This window comes from Barbus barbus (assembly GCF_936440315.1).
Source record: "Barbus barbus genome assembly, chromosome: 12".
NCBI classification, from domain to species: Eukaryota; Metazoa; Chordata; class Actinopteri; order Cypriniformes; family Cyprinidae; genus Barbus; species Barbus barbus.
Genome location: NC_136740.1, coordinates 22277326 through 22293713, shown reverse-complemented (window position 1 = coordinate 22293713; position 16388 = coordinate 22277326). Strand labels below are relative to the sequence as shown.

At 37.6% G+C, this 16388-nt stretch overlaps 1 protein-coding gene across 5 annotated transcripts in view; it reads left to right on the top strand.

The window, feature by feature from the left end:
- Positions 1-16388, top strand: part of LOC306877826 (phosphatase and actin regulator 4B-like) — a 52711-nt gene that overhangs the window by 32574 nt on the left and 3749 nt on the right. For 3 of the 5 annotated variants that reach the window (XM_079429808.1, XM_079429806.1, XM_079429807.1), the window contains 5 exons: positions 5308-5757; positions 7239-7643; positions 11543-11674; positions 14655-15165; positions 16024-16301. In XM_079429808.1, the coding sequence (XP_079285934.1) occupies positions 5308-5757; positions 7239-7643; positions 11543-11674; positions 14655-15165; positions 16024-16301 (1776 nt within the window). The remainder of the gene's footprint in view (positions 1-5307; positions 5758-7238; positions 7644-11542; positions 11675-14654; positions 15166-16023; positions 16302-16388) is intronic. The other 2 variants (XM_079429810.1, XM_079429809.1) reach the window with 1 other exon arrangement.

Genomic DNA, 16388 nt, shown 5'->3' with positions numbered 1-16388 from the left:
GTGTTTTATTTTTATACACCATCATTTACTCAAAAGTTGTTTTAATCCTGAGTGAGTTTCTTTCTTCTGCTGAACATAAATGCTATTTTGAAGAAGGTGGAAAACCAAACAGTTGCTGGTCCACAGTGACTTCCACAGGATTTTTCTTTCCTACGATCAAAGTCACAGTGGACCAGCAACTGTTTGGTTACCCTCATTCTTCAAAATATCTTCTTTTGTGTTCAGCACAAGAAAGAAATTAATACAGGTTTGGGACAACATGTTAGTGAGTAAATAATGACAGAAATGACATTTTAGGGTGAACTACCCCTTTAATTACAGTCAGCAGCATGTTTAGTTCTTTCCCTTTAAGACCTGCACATATCTAGGCAACGTATCCATTTTTCTCTCAACAGTTTACTTTCATTTTAGACACAACCAAGTCTATATGTAAACCTTGTGTGTTTTGACAGTATTAGTGCAAAAGATAACTTAGTTCAGTAATCAGGCGCTGTTAGACAGGGTTTTAATGCACTCACTTCTCGTGAATGCTCTCAGAAAAAGCGGACGTCAGACCAGCGCGCAAATGAAACACTTAACCGGCAAGGCTTGTATGTAAATAATGTACTTTAGTGATCACGAATAAGTGCAGTGTCCTGTCAGAGTAACTCTATTGCTGCATGTCGTGTTGTACAGTATACAGAGATGGAGGCGCCAGAACTGTAATTGATAGAATCTACACTGTAGCACAATACTACGATATTTCTTCGAAAGAATATCGTGGAGAGATTTTTATAATCCACGATCAAAAATCGGCATATCGCACACCCCTACCCTGGGGCGAGATTATTGCATATTTAAAACTATTATGATCTAAACCAAAATTAAATAATCATAATAATCATAAACCAAATCAATATATTCATATTCTATACTAATTATACACATGCCTGTTTATCAGTTGTTTGCCGTAATTTGCAGTTAAGCTGTAATTTTTGGTCAAATCATGCAGCTACATATTTTTTATTATTATCTACTTGTGTCGATTTGGGGTACATAAAATGCTGGCTACTGTAGGAAATTAGCAAGGAGTTTGCCATTAATTTCCAAAAATGTTATTTACACCACAGAATGCATAATTTGAAAAAGATGGAAAAGACATTTGTTGGTTAAGGGAAAATTATTAAAATAACACTCCTCTCCTGTGAGAAGTGTATATGACTAACTGTTGGACACTATTGTTAGATATTAAGTAAATTAGTCATAGTATAAGCACTGTTTTTAAGAAAGTCTGTTTCTAAAAATCCATATAACAGAACAAAAAGCATCCATGGTTGATGAAACACCCAAATATGTGTGTGTCAGGCAGGGGGTTTGCTGCTTTAACTTTTGAGTGGTCTCACTGTGTTTCTTACATTCCTGTCATTGTGGTCTTTGAGAATGCTGGACATACCAACAGAAAAAAAACTCGGGGCCTCAGAAGGAAAATAAACATTGGGAATGATTTTCCCCTAGTTTACAGATGCATGGCATACATTACTGCTGAATCACAATTCTGTGCCTCAGAGCTATTTTGATACATGTGCCATACATTAATTTCAGCTCATCGTCTCTCTTCCCAGCAGAGAAAGACAGACAGCTCAGCGAGGTTGTATATCATCTCAGGCTCTGTTAATGTGGTAGCAGTCAGGGGAGCTGAGACAAATTTGGCAGTTTTTGAGGCAGATGAAGGGTAGAAATTTCAATTTGATACTTTTTTGTCTCTTCATATTTTGGGAAGGAAATGACATGCAGTTTTTCTTAAGACAAGAAAGTGGAGCAAATTGTGCCCTGCAGCAAAAAGCTTTGAAAGTCATGCGCTGTGAACCGGCTTCTTTAGAGGCCTATTTATTTGAGAGCTGCTCCTGTAACCATTGAGAGATGTGTGAGGAGACACAACCTGTACTTCAGAGCTAATCAGAGCTACAGACTCGTGTCGAACTTCAGAAGCAAACCACGTTAGTTTTGAAAACCTGATCTGTTAGAAATAAAAATGCTAATCCTTTTGCATTTTTGCAGGGCTGTTGCTTCCAGAGAAACACAAATATTTGTTTAGTGAATACAGTACTTAAAAGGTGAAGCACGTCGTTTCTGTCTGTGCACGTCCTGTGTTTGTGTATGTTCACAATACGTTTCAAATGCCTTTTATGTCTGTGGAAAACTGTTACTACATAATACAAAATGGTAATGGCACATTTTCATTAAAGCAATGAAAATTCAAAACTTGTATGACATTATTTCCACCATAAGGAGACGTTAAGCAAGATGTTATGCTGCTCTTTTCGTTCACACTTTATTTTAATGTACAATTCTCACTATTAACAAACAATTAACTACGACTCAAACTCCTAATTTGCTGGTTATTAATAGTTAGTAAGGTAGTTGTTGAGTTTAGGTATTGGGTAGGATTAGGGATGTAGAATATGGTCATGCAGAATATGTGTTTTATATGTACTAATAAACAGCCAATATGTTAATAAGAGGCATGCTAATAAGCAGCTAGTTAATGGTTAGAATTGGTCCCTATACTAAAGTGTTACTCACTTTTCCTTACATTGAAAGTGAATGGTGACCAGCGGTTGTAAAATTCAGAAAAGCACCATAACAGAGGTCTATATGGATTTTTTTAGCACTTTATTTCAGTTGTTGTGAAGTCATAAATTATAGCAACTTTTATTGTTTTCCATTGGAAACCTTCCCTTTAGCTCTTAAATCTCTTTTGTGCCAATATTTGGAATTATTGATGTCACACCTGGTGTGACACATCTTGACACAGCATAAGTGATGTAAATGAGATTTCAGACACAGCAGAGGAGAAAATAATGGTATTTTCAAGTCTTTTCTGATGCAAAGATATTGTGTGATTTAAGAAAACGTTATATAATTTAGCGCAAAAGTCATATGAGCTAATAGTGCTTTATGTATTTTTTTCTTGATAGACTATAAACCTCTTTTTCTTCCTCTGTCTCTCTCTCTCTCTCTCTCTCTCTCTCTGTGTATGTGCGTATATGTATATATATGTATGTATGTACAGGTCCTTTTCAAAAAATTAGCATATTGTGATAAAGTTCATTATTTTCTGTAATGTACTGATAAACATTAGACTTTCATATATTTTAGATTCATTACAACACAACTGAAGTAGTTCAAGCCTTTTATTGTTTTAATATTGATGATTTTGGCATACAGCTCATGAAAACCCAAAATTCCTATCTCAAAAAATTAGCATATTTCATCCGACCAATAAAAGAAAAGCGTTTTTAATACAAAAAAAGTAAACCTTCAAATAATTATGTTCAGTTATGCACTCAATACTTGGTCGGGAATCCTTTTGCAGAAATGACTGCTTCAATGCTGCGTGGCATGGAGGCAATCAGCCTGTGGCACTGCTGAGGTGTTATGGAGGCCCAGGATGCTTCGATAGCGGCCTTAAGCTCATCCAGAGTGTTGGGTCTTGCGTCTCTCAACTTTCTCTTCACAATATCCCACAGATTCTCTATGGGGTTCAGGTCAGGAGAGTTGGCAGGCCAATTGAGCACAGTAATACCATGGTCAGTAAACCATTTACCAGTGGTTTTGGCACTGTGAGCAGGTGCCAGGTCGTGCTGAAAAATGAAATCTTCATCTCCATAAAGCTTTTCAGCAGATGGAAGCATGAAGTGCTCCAAAATCTCCTGATAGCTAGCTGCATTGACCCTGCCCTTGATAAAACACAGTGGACCAACACCAGCATCACTGACTGTGGGTACTTGACACTGGACTTCAGGCATTTTGGCATTTCCCTCTCCCCAGTCTTCCTCTAGACTCTGGCACCTTGATTTCCGAATGACATGCAAAATTTGCTTTCATCCAAAAAAAGTACTTTGGAGCAACAGTCCAGTGCTGCTTCTCTGTTCAAAAGTGGCTTGACCTGGGGAATGCGGCACCTGTAGCCCATTTCCTGCACACGCCTGTACACGGTGGCTCTGGATGTTTCTACTCCAGACTCAGTCCACTGCTTCCGCAGGTCCCCCAAGGTCTGGAATCGGTCCTTCTCCACAATCTTCCTCAGGGTCCGGTCACCTCTTCTCGTTGTGCTGCGTTTTCTGCCACACTTTTTCCTTCCCACAGACTTGCCACTGAGGTGCCTTGATACAGCACTCTGGGAACAGCCTATTCGTTCAGAAATTTCTTTCTGTGTCTTACCCTCTTGCTTGAGGGTGTCAATGATGGCCTTCTGGACAGCAGTCAGGTCGGCAGTCTTACCCATGATTGCGGTTTTGAGTAATGAACCAGGCTGGGAGTTTTTAAAAGCCTCACGAATCTTTTGCAGGTGTTTAGAGTTAATTAGTTGATTCAGATGATTAGGTTAATAGCTCGTTTAGAGAACCTTTTCATGATATGCTAATTTTTTGAGATAGGAATTTTGGGTTTTCATGAGCTGTATGCCAAAATCATCAATATTAAAACAATAAAAGGCTTGAACTACTTCAGTTGTGTTGTAATGAATCTAAAATATATGAAAGTCTAATGTTTATCAGTACATTACAGAAAATAATGAACTTTATCACAATATGCTAATTTTTTTAAAAGGACCTGTATATACACATACCAATTAAAACTAATACACAATACATTTAAAAAATGTAAATGTTATATATATATTTTTTTAAATGTACCGTATTGACCCAAATATAAGAAAAATGCAGTCGTCTTAAATTCAGGGTCTAAACTTTGACTTGTCAATAATACACCCACAACAATATGTGGCGCCAAATACGCGTAAAATGAATGTGCCATGAAATACGTAATGTAATGTGAGTTGTAATACTTTTAGAAGATCGCGAGTGAAAACAAAAGAAAAAGAAAAGCTTACAGCGGCACGAGTCGTGACTGTCATGTTAGCCTGATGGGAACAAACTTCCTCTGTAAGTGATTTTAAAACGTAAGACAGTACCCAGATTTGAAGACTACAATAAGAGTTCACTTCTACTGTTAATGAAATTTTGCTAGGCTACTATGAGATGGAAAGCCTAAATTGTTATAATTCAGATGGGCTACCTGTAATTTTTATGGTAAATCAAAAAGTGTGTATTTTTAAATGTGATTGGTCAATTTTACCAGTATTTACCATACTTTCAAAACAAAAATTAAAATGGGGAAAAAATGCAATATGAAAATAATTTAAGAAAATTAATTTTTTTTCTCAGTGAAACGGAAAAGGGGGGGGGGGGGGGTCTGCTTATAATCAGGGTCATCTTAGATTCGGGTCAATACTGTTATATATAATTTTTCCCCATTTGTTTTCAGAATCAGTTGAGGCCCATGGCCACAAGATACCTTATGTGAAGAATGGTCATACTCTGCCTGTAGGGGTTGGTGGAGGTCTGGGGCTAGAGCAGATTCACTCGCCCTCTGAATCCGAATTTAGAGTCAACCCTGTCTGGCTGCCGCAGCCTGATGCCCGCAGAGGTCGTGCCCCTTCTGACGGGGATCATCGCGGAGCATTGGGCCCCCGGGCCTCCAATCAGGATGAAGGCAGGAGAAGTGGTTGGTCTGTTGGGACAGAGGACTGGAAATCTAATCTGGCCTGGCAGGGAGATGATATCCGACATGCAGGAAGGCTACATGTTGAAATGGACAAGAGGCCTGGGCTAATGAAAGCCCCCTCTGAGGATGGGCGCAGGACTCGCCCCGAACCGGACTGGAAGCCAACGCTTCCTCGCCACTCGTCTGTCGAAGAGGGAAGGGGAAGACAAGGTTTGTGGGATCAATTCTAATCATTTTCTCTAGTTCCCTTTCTACCTTCCTCTTCTTTGTTCTCCACACTTCCGCCATCACTTCCTCACCTTCTGTTGGGCCAACTGGAGTGAGACGAGTGTCTGTTCCCTTGGGTTCTGCTCCAGCTAAGGTTCTTATTTAGGAACTGAGCACAGCTAAGCTGAATTCTCCTGTTCTTTCCTAATTAATAAACCACAGTCACCTCAATCCTCATCAAAGTGAACATTATTATTTAGTCCTTTGGAGACAGATTTGGCCCTCCACTAGGACTGATGATACAGTTTTCATTTAAATTATTCAGTCACTATTCAAATTTTGCTTTGTTTAGAGCAATGTAGTTTATATATAGTTATAGAAGTGTTTTTAGATTTCTGATGATATTCAGTATCCATTTTGACACTCTGAAATGTCTTGTCTCTCTTTTTTTGTGTGTGTATATATATATATATATTTATTATTTAATTTTCAATCATCATTTTAACCAGCCTTTGTTGCACTTAAAACTTTAATATAATGAGACAAATACAGTATGACTCTCTTGTTAAAATAATCAAGGCATGTGGGCCACACCGGTTTTCTTTAAATAATTTCACATTTTTAATATTAGTTTCTCATGTTGTAGCACGGGTATTTTTTAGCAATAGCCAACAATACTTTGAATGGGTCAAAATTATTGATTTTTCTTAAGTAAAGATCATGTTCCATGAAGATATTTTGTAAATTTCCTACCGTAAATATATCAAAACTTAATTTTTGATTAGTAATATGCTTTGCTAAGGACTTAATTTGGGCAACTTCACTGGTGATTTTCTCAGTATTTTGATTTTATATATATATGTGTGTTTGTGTGTGTGTGTACATATATTTTTATAACGCTAAAAATATATCTTTTCCCATCAGCGATGAATGTAAAATAAAATGTAAAAACAGAACTGTTTTCGTGAGTGCGGATCATAATCTCCTGTGCATATATTTTTATTACATTTTTATATATTAAATATGCCACGTTTGTCAATGTTTTAATGACGTTTCTGATTATTGTTTATATACTATTATGGTATTTAGTCATATTTTTAATTGGATTTTATTTTACTTATTTTCTTATGTTCTTTCATCATTTCTGTTTTTAAATAATTCAGTTTTAATTTGTTTTTTAGTTGTAGTAATTTTGCTGATTACACATTTAATTTCAGTTAGTTGCCAAGTCAACATTACTAATTTTCAGGTTAAATATTAAAATCTTTAAATGTCCAACTTTATTTTTAATAAATTAACACTGTGATGTAAATGAATCACTGAATCAGGTTTTTCAGTCAGTTCATTGTAGCAGTTCAACTGTGAAACTTATTAAACATTACACTAATTTCAGATCAGCTTGAGTTATTATGAGGCTCAGACTAAGCATAACACAAAATAAACGTTTTAATTGGTTTTTCTGAATATTATGTATTCCCGTACAGAGTCTGACAGCAGTCAATACGTTTCTAACTCAGAGGTTCTGAGGGACACACTGCGGGAGCCCCTGCCCCCCAAGCATTCCGTCATGCCACCCAAATGGCTGATGACTTCCACCCCAGAACCTGGTGCTGACAGCTTGCCCCGCACCCCTGTCAACAACCCCGCAGCTGCTTTCTCTTCTTCCTCTGCATCGTCCAACTCCTCCTCCTCCTCAGCTGTCAGCACGGCTGGAAAACCACTACGAAACGTATCCTCAGCAGGCGCCAACACACAGGCCTCCAGCAGCGCTCCCCTTACCACCTCTTCAGCACCATCCTCTATGGGCAATGTCCCAGCCCAGCCCAACAAACAACCCCCTCTCCCTCCACCCAAGCCAATCAACCGTAGCAACAACCCCGCCATGTTGGGTGAGTGGTCACAAATGTCATACAAGATAACATGATGACCCCTATAAAAGTCAGTGAAATTACTAGACACAATTCATTTGCTTCCTCATGTGAGCTCACTGATACAATTGTGATATTTAATTCTCCCTATTAAATGCACAGGCATGGGTGTAGATTTGGGTGGTAAGGACATTGCAGATCACCACAGATGACTCATCAAGCATTAAAATGTACATATTTGAATTACTACTTATGATATAATACTTAGATTTATGATGTTTATTTATATATTTATTTACAGTATTTATATTCTAAAATATTTTAGTGTATAAATTATATATAAGAAAATCCTTTTTCTAAACAGAAACGTTTGGTTGACAATATAGGTGAAAATGCTGTGCAACTGTTTTAGGCAAACTTGTAATGGTGAATATGAGGACATGAGTAAAGTGCTCAGTGAGTCAAAGCAGCTTAGAATTAAAATGGGAATTTCAGTAATATTCAGATGCTTTCACACTTCAGCTGTTAGATACTGTGACAACTTGTATAGCAAGTAAATCCTTTAATACATAAAGATTGCAGTATTAATGATTTCTGTCTGTTTGTAACTGTGTATTAGTGTAGTTTGAGGGATATTTAAAATAGTCTAACTAATATTGAAAGCAAACCTGCTGCCCTTGCTCACAGGCACACACTACAGCATCTCATAAAGAGACCACACTGATGCTTATGTGACCCTGGACCACAAATCCAGTCATAAGTGTCAATTTTTCAAAATTGAGATTTATACATCATCTGAAATCTGAATAAATAAACTTTCCATTGATGTGTGGTTTGTTAGGATAGAACAATATTTAGATACAACTATTTGAAAATATGGAATCTGAGGGTGCAAAAAAATTTAAATACTATAAAGAAAATTGCCTTTAAAGTTTTGCCATTACCAGTGCATATTACTAATCAAAAATTAAGTTTTAATATATTTACGGTAGGAAAAAAACTGTCTTCATGGAATTGATCTTTACTTAATATCCTAATGATTTTTGGCATAAAAGAAAAATGGATAATTTTGACCTATACAATGTATTTTTGGCTATTGCTACAAATATACCCCAGCGACTTAAGACTGGTTTTGTGGTCCAGGGTCACATACGTTAGTTGGAGCATTTTTACCAAGACTCCTTTGTCTGTTTTTCTTTCATATATTTTCTAAGCATGTGTGACATGCAGTGGTGCCAAAAAAAAGAAACATGATTTGTAGTGTTAATCGCATTAAATCCACGTACATGTGTCATGTCGTACATCATGAGAACTCAGCCATGTATTTAATACATTTCTGCTGTTCTTTGCTTGCTGAGCAATTTTTTTTTTCTTTTGGGGTTCTGACCCTTAAGCTGATCAGCTTGATAGTAGTCTTTGATTGCGAGATTCTGAGTTATTACTAAAGACAATGTTTTCATTTATGCTGTAATCTTGGATTTGTCATTTGTCCCTGATTATTGCAGAAAAACAATAGGCATGTTTGTTCCAATTCAATGGGAACACTTTCTTATTTAGGAGAATTTGTCCATTTTAATGTGCTTGTTAAATCAAATGAGAAGTGCTGCTTACAACCGCATGCAAAATTTAATCTTGCTGATATCAGTATCTGATGTTGAATATAATTTATTAGTGCTTGACTTAAACTATGAAATATAATCAATACATTCAGTTTAATTTAGGAATGGTGTATTACAACAGTATAACACAACAGTCCTGCTGAATTGAAAATCAGCATGGCTGTGATTTGTCTGTAGGCACAGAGTACATTTTATTTTTTTATGCCAAAGCATCAAGCTTTTCATGGTTTGAAATGTCTAAACATTGTGTCTCAAGCATTAAATCTCCACACTGCCTCCTGCTGTCCATTTGGAAAGCAGTCAATGAGCGTGTCAGTCAGTGCTTTTGAAAGGCAGAGCTGAACATCTCACTTGTGTGTTGTTTTACTGCTTATAAACAATGTGCTGAGTCACAGTACACTGGAACGGTCCAGATCTTTTTGTTGAACCGCAGCCACCAGACTGTAGCTCTGCTGCATTATAAGAGTAGATATTGTACATAGATCTTTCTGACACCATTTGTGTTAGTAACTAACATGGTTGGTTGCACAGTGCTGTGGCATACCATTTTTGTTGGTATAATGACAGTTGTTAGTTAGCTCAACCTAACTTGTTGAAGATAGTGGTGCTGTTGACATATTTGGATCATCTGGGTATTCATATTTATGGCTTTAGCTGGTTGTTTATCTTGCATAATTCATTTAAAGTCAACATGAATTGCCATTTGCAACCCATTTTGCTTTTATAATGTGACGTATTTCCAAGTGAAACAATATTTAAAGGGGTCATGAACTGAGAAATCAAAATTCCCTTGATCCGTTTTACATATAAGAGGTCATTGTGCTATAAAAACATTCTTTAAGTTTCAGAACTTAAAACTTTTTCTTTAGCCTAGAAACAGCTTATATTGATGCCAGTCTGCCAAAATGATAGGCTGTGGGATGTGCCACTAATAGCCACTAATAGTGTGGCTAAACACCACCTCCGCAGAAGATCATCAACGCCTGCTTCTACATCACTGCCTGTTTAGCCCCTCCCACCGATTTGTGCACATAGTAAGTAAATGACAAGAGCGGCAAACACCGGTCTACCCAGAAACCAAATGATAAAGATGGCTCCGAAGACAACAAGACGCTGTGCAGAGCCAAGTTGTGGAGAAACACAGACCTTCGTTCTGATCCCAATATTAGGAAAGAGCAGAAGAATTAGATTTTTAATGAAGTGCCAGACCTCATCAGTAAGGACCTGGTCCTTTGTTCACTTCATTTTACCGCAGATTTGTTTACAAACAAAGCACAGTTCGATGCAGGATTTTCAGAAAGATTGAAACTGATAGATAATGCTGTGCTAACAATATTGAGTTTGACAGAAATGTCGCACCACACAAGTGTGAGTAACCGTTTTTATTACGTGATCACTATTGCTTTGTCTGTTATTACAGATCGTTTGATATGTACTGAGTATTTGAGATTTTAAATCACAGCAGCGTCCATCTATGAAGGATGTATGCTGTCAAACATACACAACTGTCAGCCAATCATAGCAGTGGACGTTTATTTCCGAGGCTCCAATCCAGCACGCCTATTCAAACAGTGTTCTGATGAAGGGGGTCAAAATAGGATAGAAAATAGCCTATTACTTTTAAATTATGAGTTTTTTGATGTGAAAATCTTGATCTTATTATAAGTGGCCCTCAGAGAACAGTACATAATAATAATAATAATAAAGGCAGTTTGTGACCCCTTTAACAAAAAAAAATTTAAATGACAAAAACAAGGAATTGGTTCTATTTTAAAACTAGACAAATTTTGTTAAATGCCCAAAAGGTTGATGAATGTATAAAACAAATAGCTATCTATTTGGCTATTGGTTAATGTTATCTAGTCCTCTTTGTTAATTCATGACAAATGTTATTTCCCAGTCCAAGCCTATTTCTATTGAGAATATGATCTCAGCCATTTATGGGAACCGTGAAGTCAGACTTAACAAGTGGATAACACTTGGCAAAAGTGACATCACCCAAAAAAAAGAACGTTTTTCATGTAATAATATTATTAGAAATCAGGATCTCTTTTTTTTTTTTTTTTTTTTAGATTAGCCTGATGAATGAATACCAATAAGACCAGGAATGTGCATTAAGACCAAATAAATGAGGTCAATTTTGATTTCAATTTTGACTTTAAAAAATCTTCTGTGTGTAGTGTCACCGTCATGCACACTGGCGTGATGTTTACAGACATTTAGAGGGATAAGTCGTCCCTGCGTTGTGAAGATATGTGTTTATTTGACGCCCGGGGACTGTGTGTTTTTGTCCACCGCCAGCCTCCACCCTGCATGGGGGTGACGGCAGCGATTTCCCCCTCTACTGGTCCTGTTGGAAGCGTGAGGGTGACCATGACGTCTACCTGTCCCTGCCTGTCTACCTCTGCCGGCGGGCAGGAGGCATGCGCACAGGTAAACGTCGAGGCCGGGCCTGTCGCCAAAGCTGCGTCCTTCATCTGCTGCCGTGTGCGCTAGCCTCATCTTTCTCACTCTCAGCAAAGCATGCCTTTAGTGCACCACCTGAGTGTGGGACTAATGCGCCCCCTTGCTGCTTCTGCTCTACTCTTTCTCTCTCACTCACATTCTCAAGTGCAAAACTGCATGTTTCGGGCATTAAAGCTGTCACAAGCGTGCAGCACCTTGGTACATTATTTAACAGGTGTTTAAACGGCTAGAAGACCCCAAGTGGAATTGAGCCGATCTTAGCCACCGCTGCTGGAAATGCCCCATCATGCCAAAGCAGATGCTAGCATATGTTCGGATAAGCTACTCCAGGCAACAGTTGCTCCACAGGCAGCTGTGAGATTAGAGAACAAGGAATGAATCCAGTCCACCTCATCACATGCTGAAAGCCTACGGGTTGCTTCGATTTAGGGCTGAAATTCATGCATTTGATTCGTAGAGAGGCAGCTAGGCTAATCCAAAGCATGTTTAGCTTAACTTATGCTTCCTTCACAGAAATAATGTTTGGCCGCTGTACTTCATTATACTTACACCATATCTTTGGCAGTTACGTAGAACCAATCATCTGTAAGTCATGTGACACGGGCTTTGGAATGCATTGATTTAGCAGTCACATGGCTTTTTTGTCAATGAACTTGCTTGCTTAGAATGTGCTCTTTAAGAGTTAGTTGGTCTTCGGTGATATTATTGACGAGTCGGGATGGGAGCCATTTGATTCTACTAATATACCACTAATCTGAAATGTGAAAAGTTTCTATTAATTAAAAATGAAATTTCAGTCATTTACTCACCCCTTCGTGTCATTCCAAAACTGTATGATTTTTGTGTATTCTATGAAACACAAAAGGATTGTTTTTTTTCTGTTCTGAATGCTTTTTACAATGCAGTTACATTGAGTTTTCAAACTTCAAAAATTATACAAAAGCACTTTAAAAGCATCATAATTGTAGTCCATATGACTTCTAAAATCATATGGTAACTATATATAACTAGAGCCCTGCACGGGCCTCAAATTTAGGCCCTAGCCCGGCCCTGGCCCGAAACACTCAGGCCCTAGCCCGGCCCACGTCCAACAGCTTATCAGAATTACCGCCCCGAGCCCGTCTTTTTTCCCCCCTTCTCCTAAAACAGTTTACAGTTTGAAATAGTTCAGTTTTGTGTGTAATGGCAAAATTATTACATTTCGTTTTGTTTTTTTTTATTAAGTTAATTTAGAAAAACTGCATTTTTGTTCGTTAAATAGCCTATAAGTTTTTTTTTTTTTTTTTTTTTTTTTAAGTAACGACCAAGCGGCCAGCTGCATGAGCTGATCATAGCCTATGTTTGATCAATTTAGCCTTCTCATATCATCACGACTTGCCCAAAAAATAAAATCTATAGATATACTAAAACAGTTCAAGCATATAGCAATGTTTAAACGTTAAACCTGCTATAATAATAATGTGCGCTAGCCTATATCTAAGTTTGTGCGGAGAGTGGAAGTTAAAGCGCGCTCTGCAGGACATGGAGACACCAGCGCAAACACTGTTGTTTTCAGTGGAAACAAATTAAAATAGCCTACGCCGTCTTTTTTTTTTTTTGATAAAGGTAAGAGTAATACATCATTCGGAACTGTAAGGGTTCTACTTGTATTTGTGTGCACTCACAATGCCAACAAAAGGTAGTTCTTTTATAAAACAAAGAAAACAAACATGATGCGCTTTCTGCCGTCTTGAACAGGAGCGCTTCACAAAAATGAACCGAAGCTTTAAATCACTTAACGAAATAAAAAAAATCGAAAATGGGGGGGGGGGGGGCTTTTTATTTTGATATTTTGTTTTTTTTATATTTTTAGTTTTCAAGAGATTCAAGATTCAAGAGTTTTTTATTTGTCACATACACAATTATACAGGGTATAACCAGCAGTGAAATGTAGGTCAGGTCCGCTCCAAGGACAGTGCAATTATATAGAATACAAATATTAAAGGAGGAGAAAAGTACAAAACATAAAATAAAAGAATAAAATAAAATAAAAGATAAGATAAGATAAAAAATATAAATATAAATGTGCAGGTCAGTATGTTGTTGACTTAAATAGTAATAAGAGGAATGTGCAAAAAGTTGTACAGGGTATTTGAATAGCAGCAATATGAGGTAGAGAAAAATTAAGAATAGCTTATTGATATATGATATTTACGTGGAGAAAAATTATGAATAACTTATTGATATGGTGATATTACATGGAGTCAAGTGATGTTATGACACAGAGTTAGAGTTTAGGAGCCTGATGGCCTGGGGGAAGAAGCTCCTCCTAAGTCTCTCAGTTTTTGCCATCAGGCTACGGAAGCGCTTACCAGATGGAAGCGAAGTGAATAGACGGTTACCAGGGTGATTTGAGTCCTTGAAGATTTTAACAGCTCTATTTTTGCAGTTTTCATTGTAGTTTTAGTTTTTACTTCTATTTAGTTTTGATTTACAATTCAGTTTTAGTTTAATAATTTTAATTTTGTGTGCTTTGAAGTTTTTTTGTTTTGTTTATACCTAGGCAACATTTAAAAATTTAAGTTTACACTTGCTTTGTTTTAGCTTTATTTTAATTAAGGAAAATGATTTTAATAGTTTGTTAAAAATAACAATACTGCTCCTGGGAGCTCAATCAGTTGGTCAAGGAGTTGAGAAGGAATTATTTTGACTGGTTTTGTGAACTGGATCAACTCATTTCATTGACCAGTTTTCCTTTTTTGGGTTTTTTTTTTTTTTGTCTGAAAGAATGGAAAACGGCATACTGGTTTGGAATGGCATAAGGGATGAGTAAATGATGACGGAATTATAATTTTTAGGTGACTGTTCATGTAATTCTGTTGAGTAATTTTACAGTCATTTTTCAGAGACATATGTTTGAAAATTGTTACTTGCATTTACAATGTTTTTTGTGCATTTAATACTACAGCTGAACTCACACAAGGAGGTGGCAACCTAGTACCGGCCAAGCCCTCGCCCCCTATGCCCCCAAAAAGAACCACGCCTGTAACCAAACGCAATGCAGAGGACTCCCCGCTGACCATTTCCTCCCTTCCCTCCATTCTGTCCGAGGACATGAGGGCCAACATCCCCGGGGGCTACCAGCTGCCCCCACCTCCCCCATCCCCACCTCTCCCCACACATATCCCCCCTTCTCCACCACGGGCCCACACCCATCATCTCCTCCACCAACACTCCTACCCCTACCCCCTGCCCCAGCCACTTCCTGTCCACTTTGACCCTCCCAGCCCTCCGGAGGAACCGCCAGCCCGTCAAGCCCCTGTTCCTTTACACATCATGATCCAGAGGGCGCTCAGTAGCCCAGGACCCGCTCACCCACACCCAGATGGCTCCCAGCGTGCCCACTCACTTCTGTTTGAGACGCCACCAGAGTACCAGGGCAGCCGTCCACTGCCAGTCACCATCCAGCCTCTCAAACTGTGAGTGAAGTCTGGGCAATTTCTTTACTTATTAATAGAGCCGTCAATCAAAAAATATAATTATAAATTTAAAAAAAAATTTTTTGTTAAAAAAACTAAGAAAAAAGCACTTTAAAAAAATCTTAATGACGTTCAAGTTGGCATGAAATGAAAATTCACTCAATTTTGTAAATAATGTATTATAGATCTTATTGTGAACGGATCATCTTTGTATAATTAATATAACTTGAAAATATATTACATTGCATCAGCCTCTACTGCTGAAGCCAAATTTTAGCACATCCTTCTCTTTAAGCTTGTAGTTTTATATTTTTTGTGTGTATATAAGAGGAATATAAATATAAAATATAAATATAAAATTGGGCCTGTAATGTAAATGTAAACTGTTTCACAAGCAACAGCAACAATTATTTATTAAAAAATTACAAAGCAAGCTTATTTTACTAAACCTACTGTATATAGAGACACACTTACAATTACTTGTATTTTAAACTCCTCAAAGAAAATAATATATTACATATAAAAGGGGTCATGATATCATATAATTTCTCCTTGTGGTCCCCAGAATTGTTTGTGCCAAAACATCACGTGAGTCAAATGTAGTTCTATAACATTAATTTTATTAACTTAAATTATTTATTATTTTTATTACCTTTTAGAAATATTAACTTATTTTTCTGGCCTTCCTTTTTATGCTCTTGCTGCCTCTTGATATGAATAAAAAACCATCCATAAACATTTGGGTGATGCTGGTTCAAATCTGTCCTGCGTTATGTAGCTCTGATGACCTTTTCCTAATTTTTCTTTTTCTATTGCATGCATATAGATCCTATATGAAATACATTTTTATTTATGCAGGGATGAAGATGACTACTCGGATGAAGAGGAGGAGGAAGAGGACGATGAGGAACCTCCACCTGATCACCTCCCATCCCCTCAGTCCCAGCCAGAACTTGAGCCTCGTAGCCGCAGATGCCTGGTGGGGGATCTGAGCATCAGCATCATCCCTGAAGGAAACAACAGCAGCGAGGAGGAGGACGATGAGGAAGATCAACAGCCGGAGGAGAGCGACTCAGACGGGCCCGTGCTATACAAGGACGATGAATCAGATGAAGACGAGGATGACAGCCCACCAAGTATGTGAATAGCTTTTATTACTATATATTGCATGTGCTGACTGACTAATGCATTTATTTGATCAAAAATACAATAAAAAAATGTAT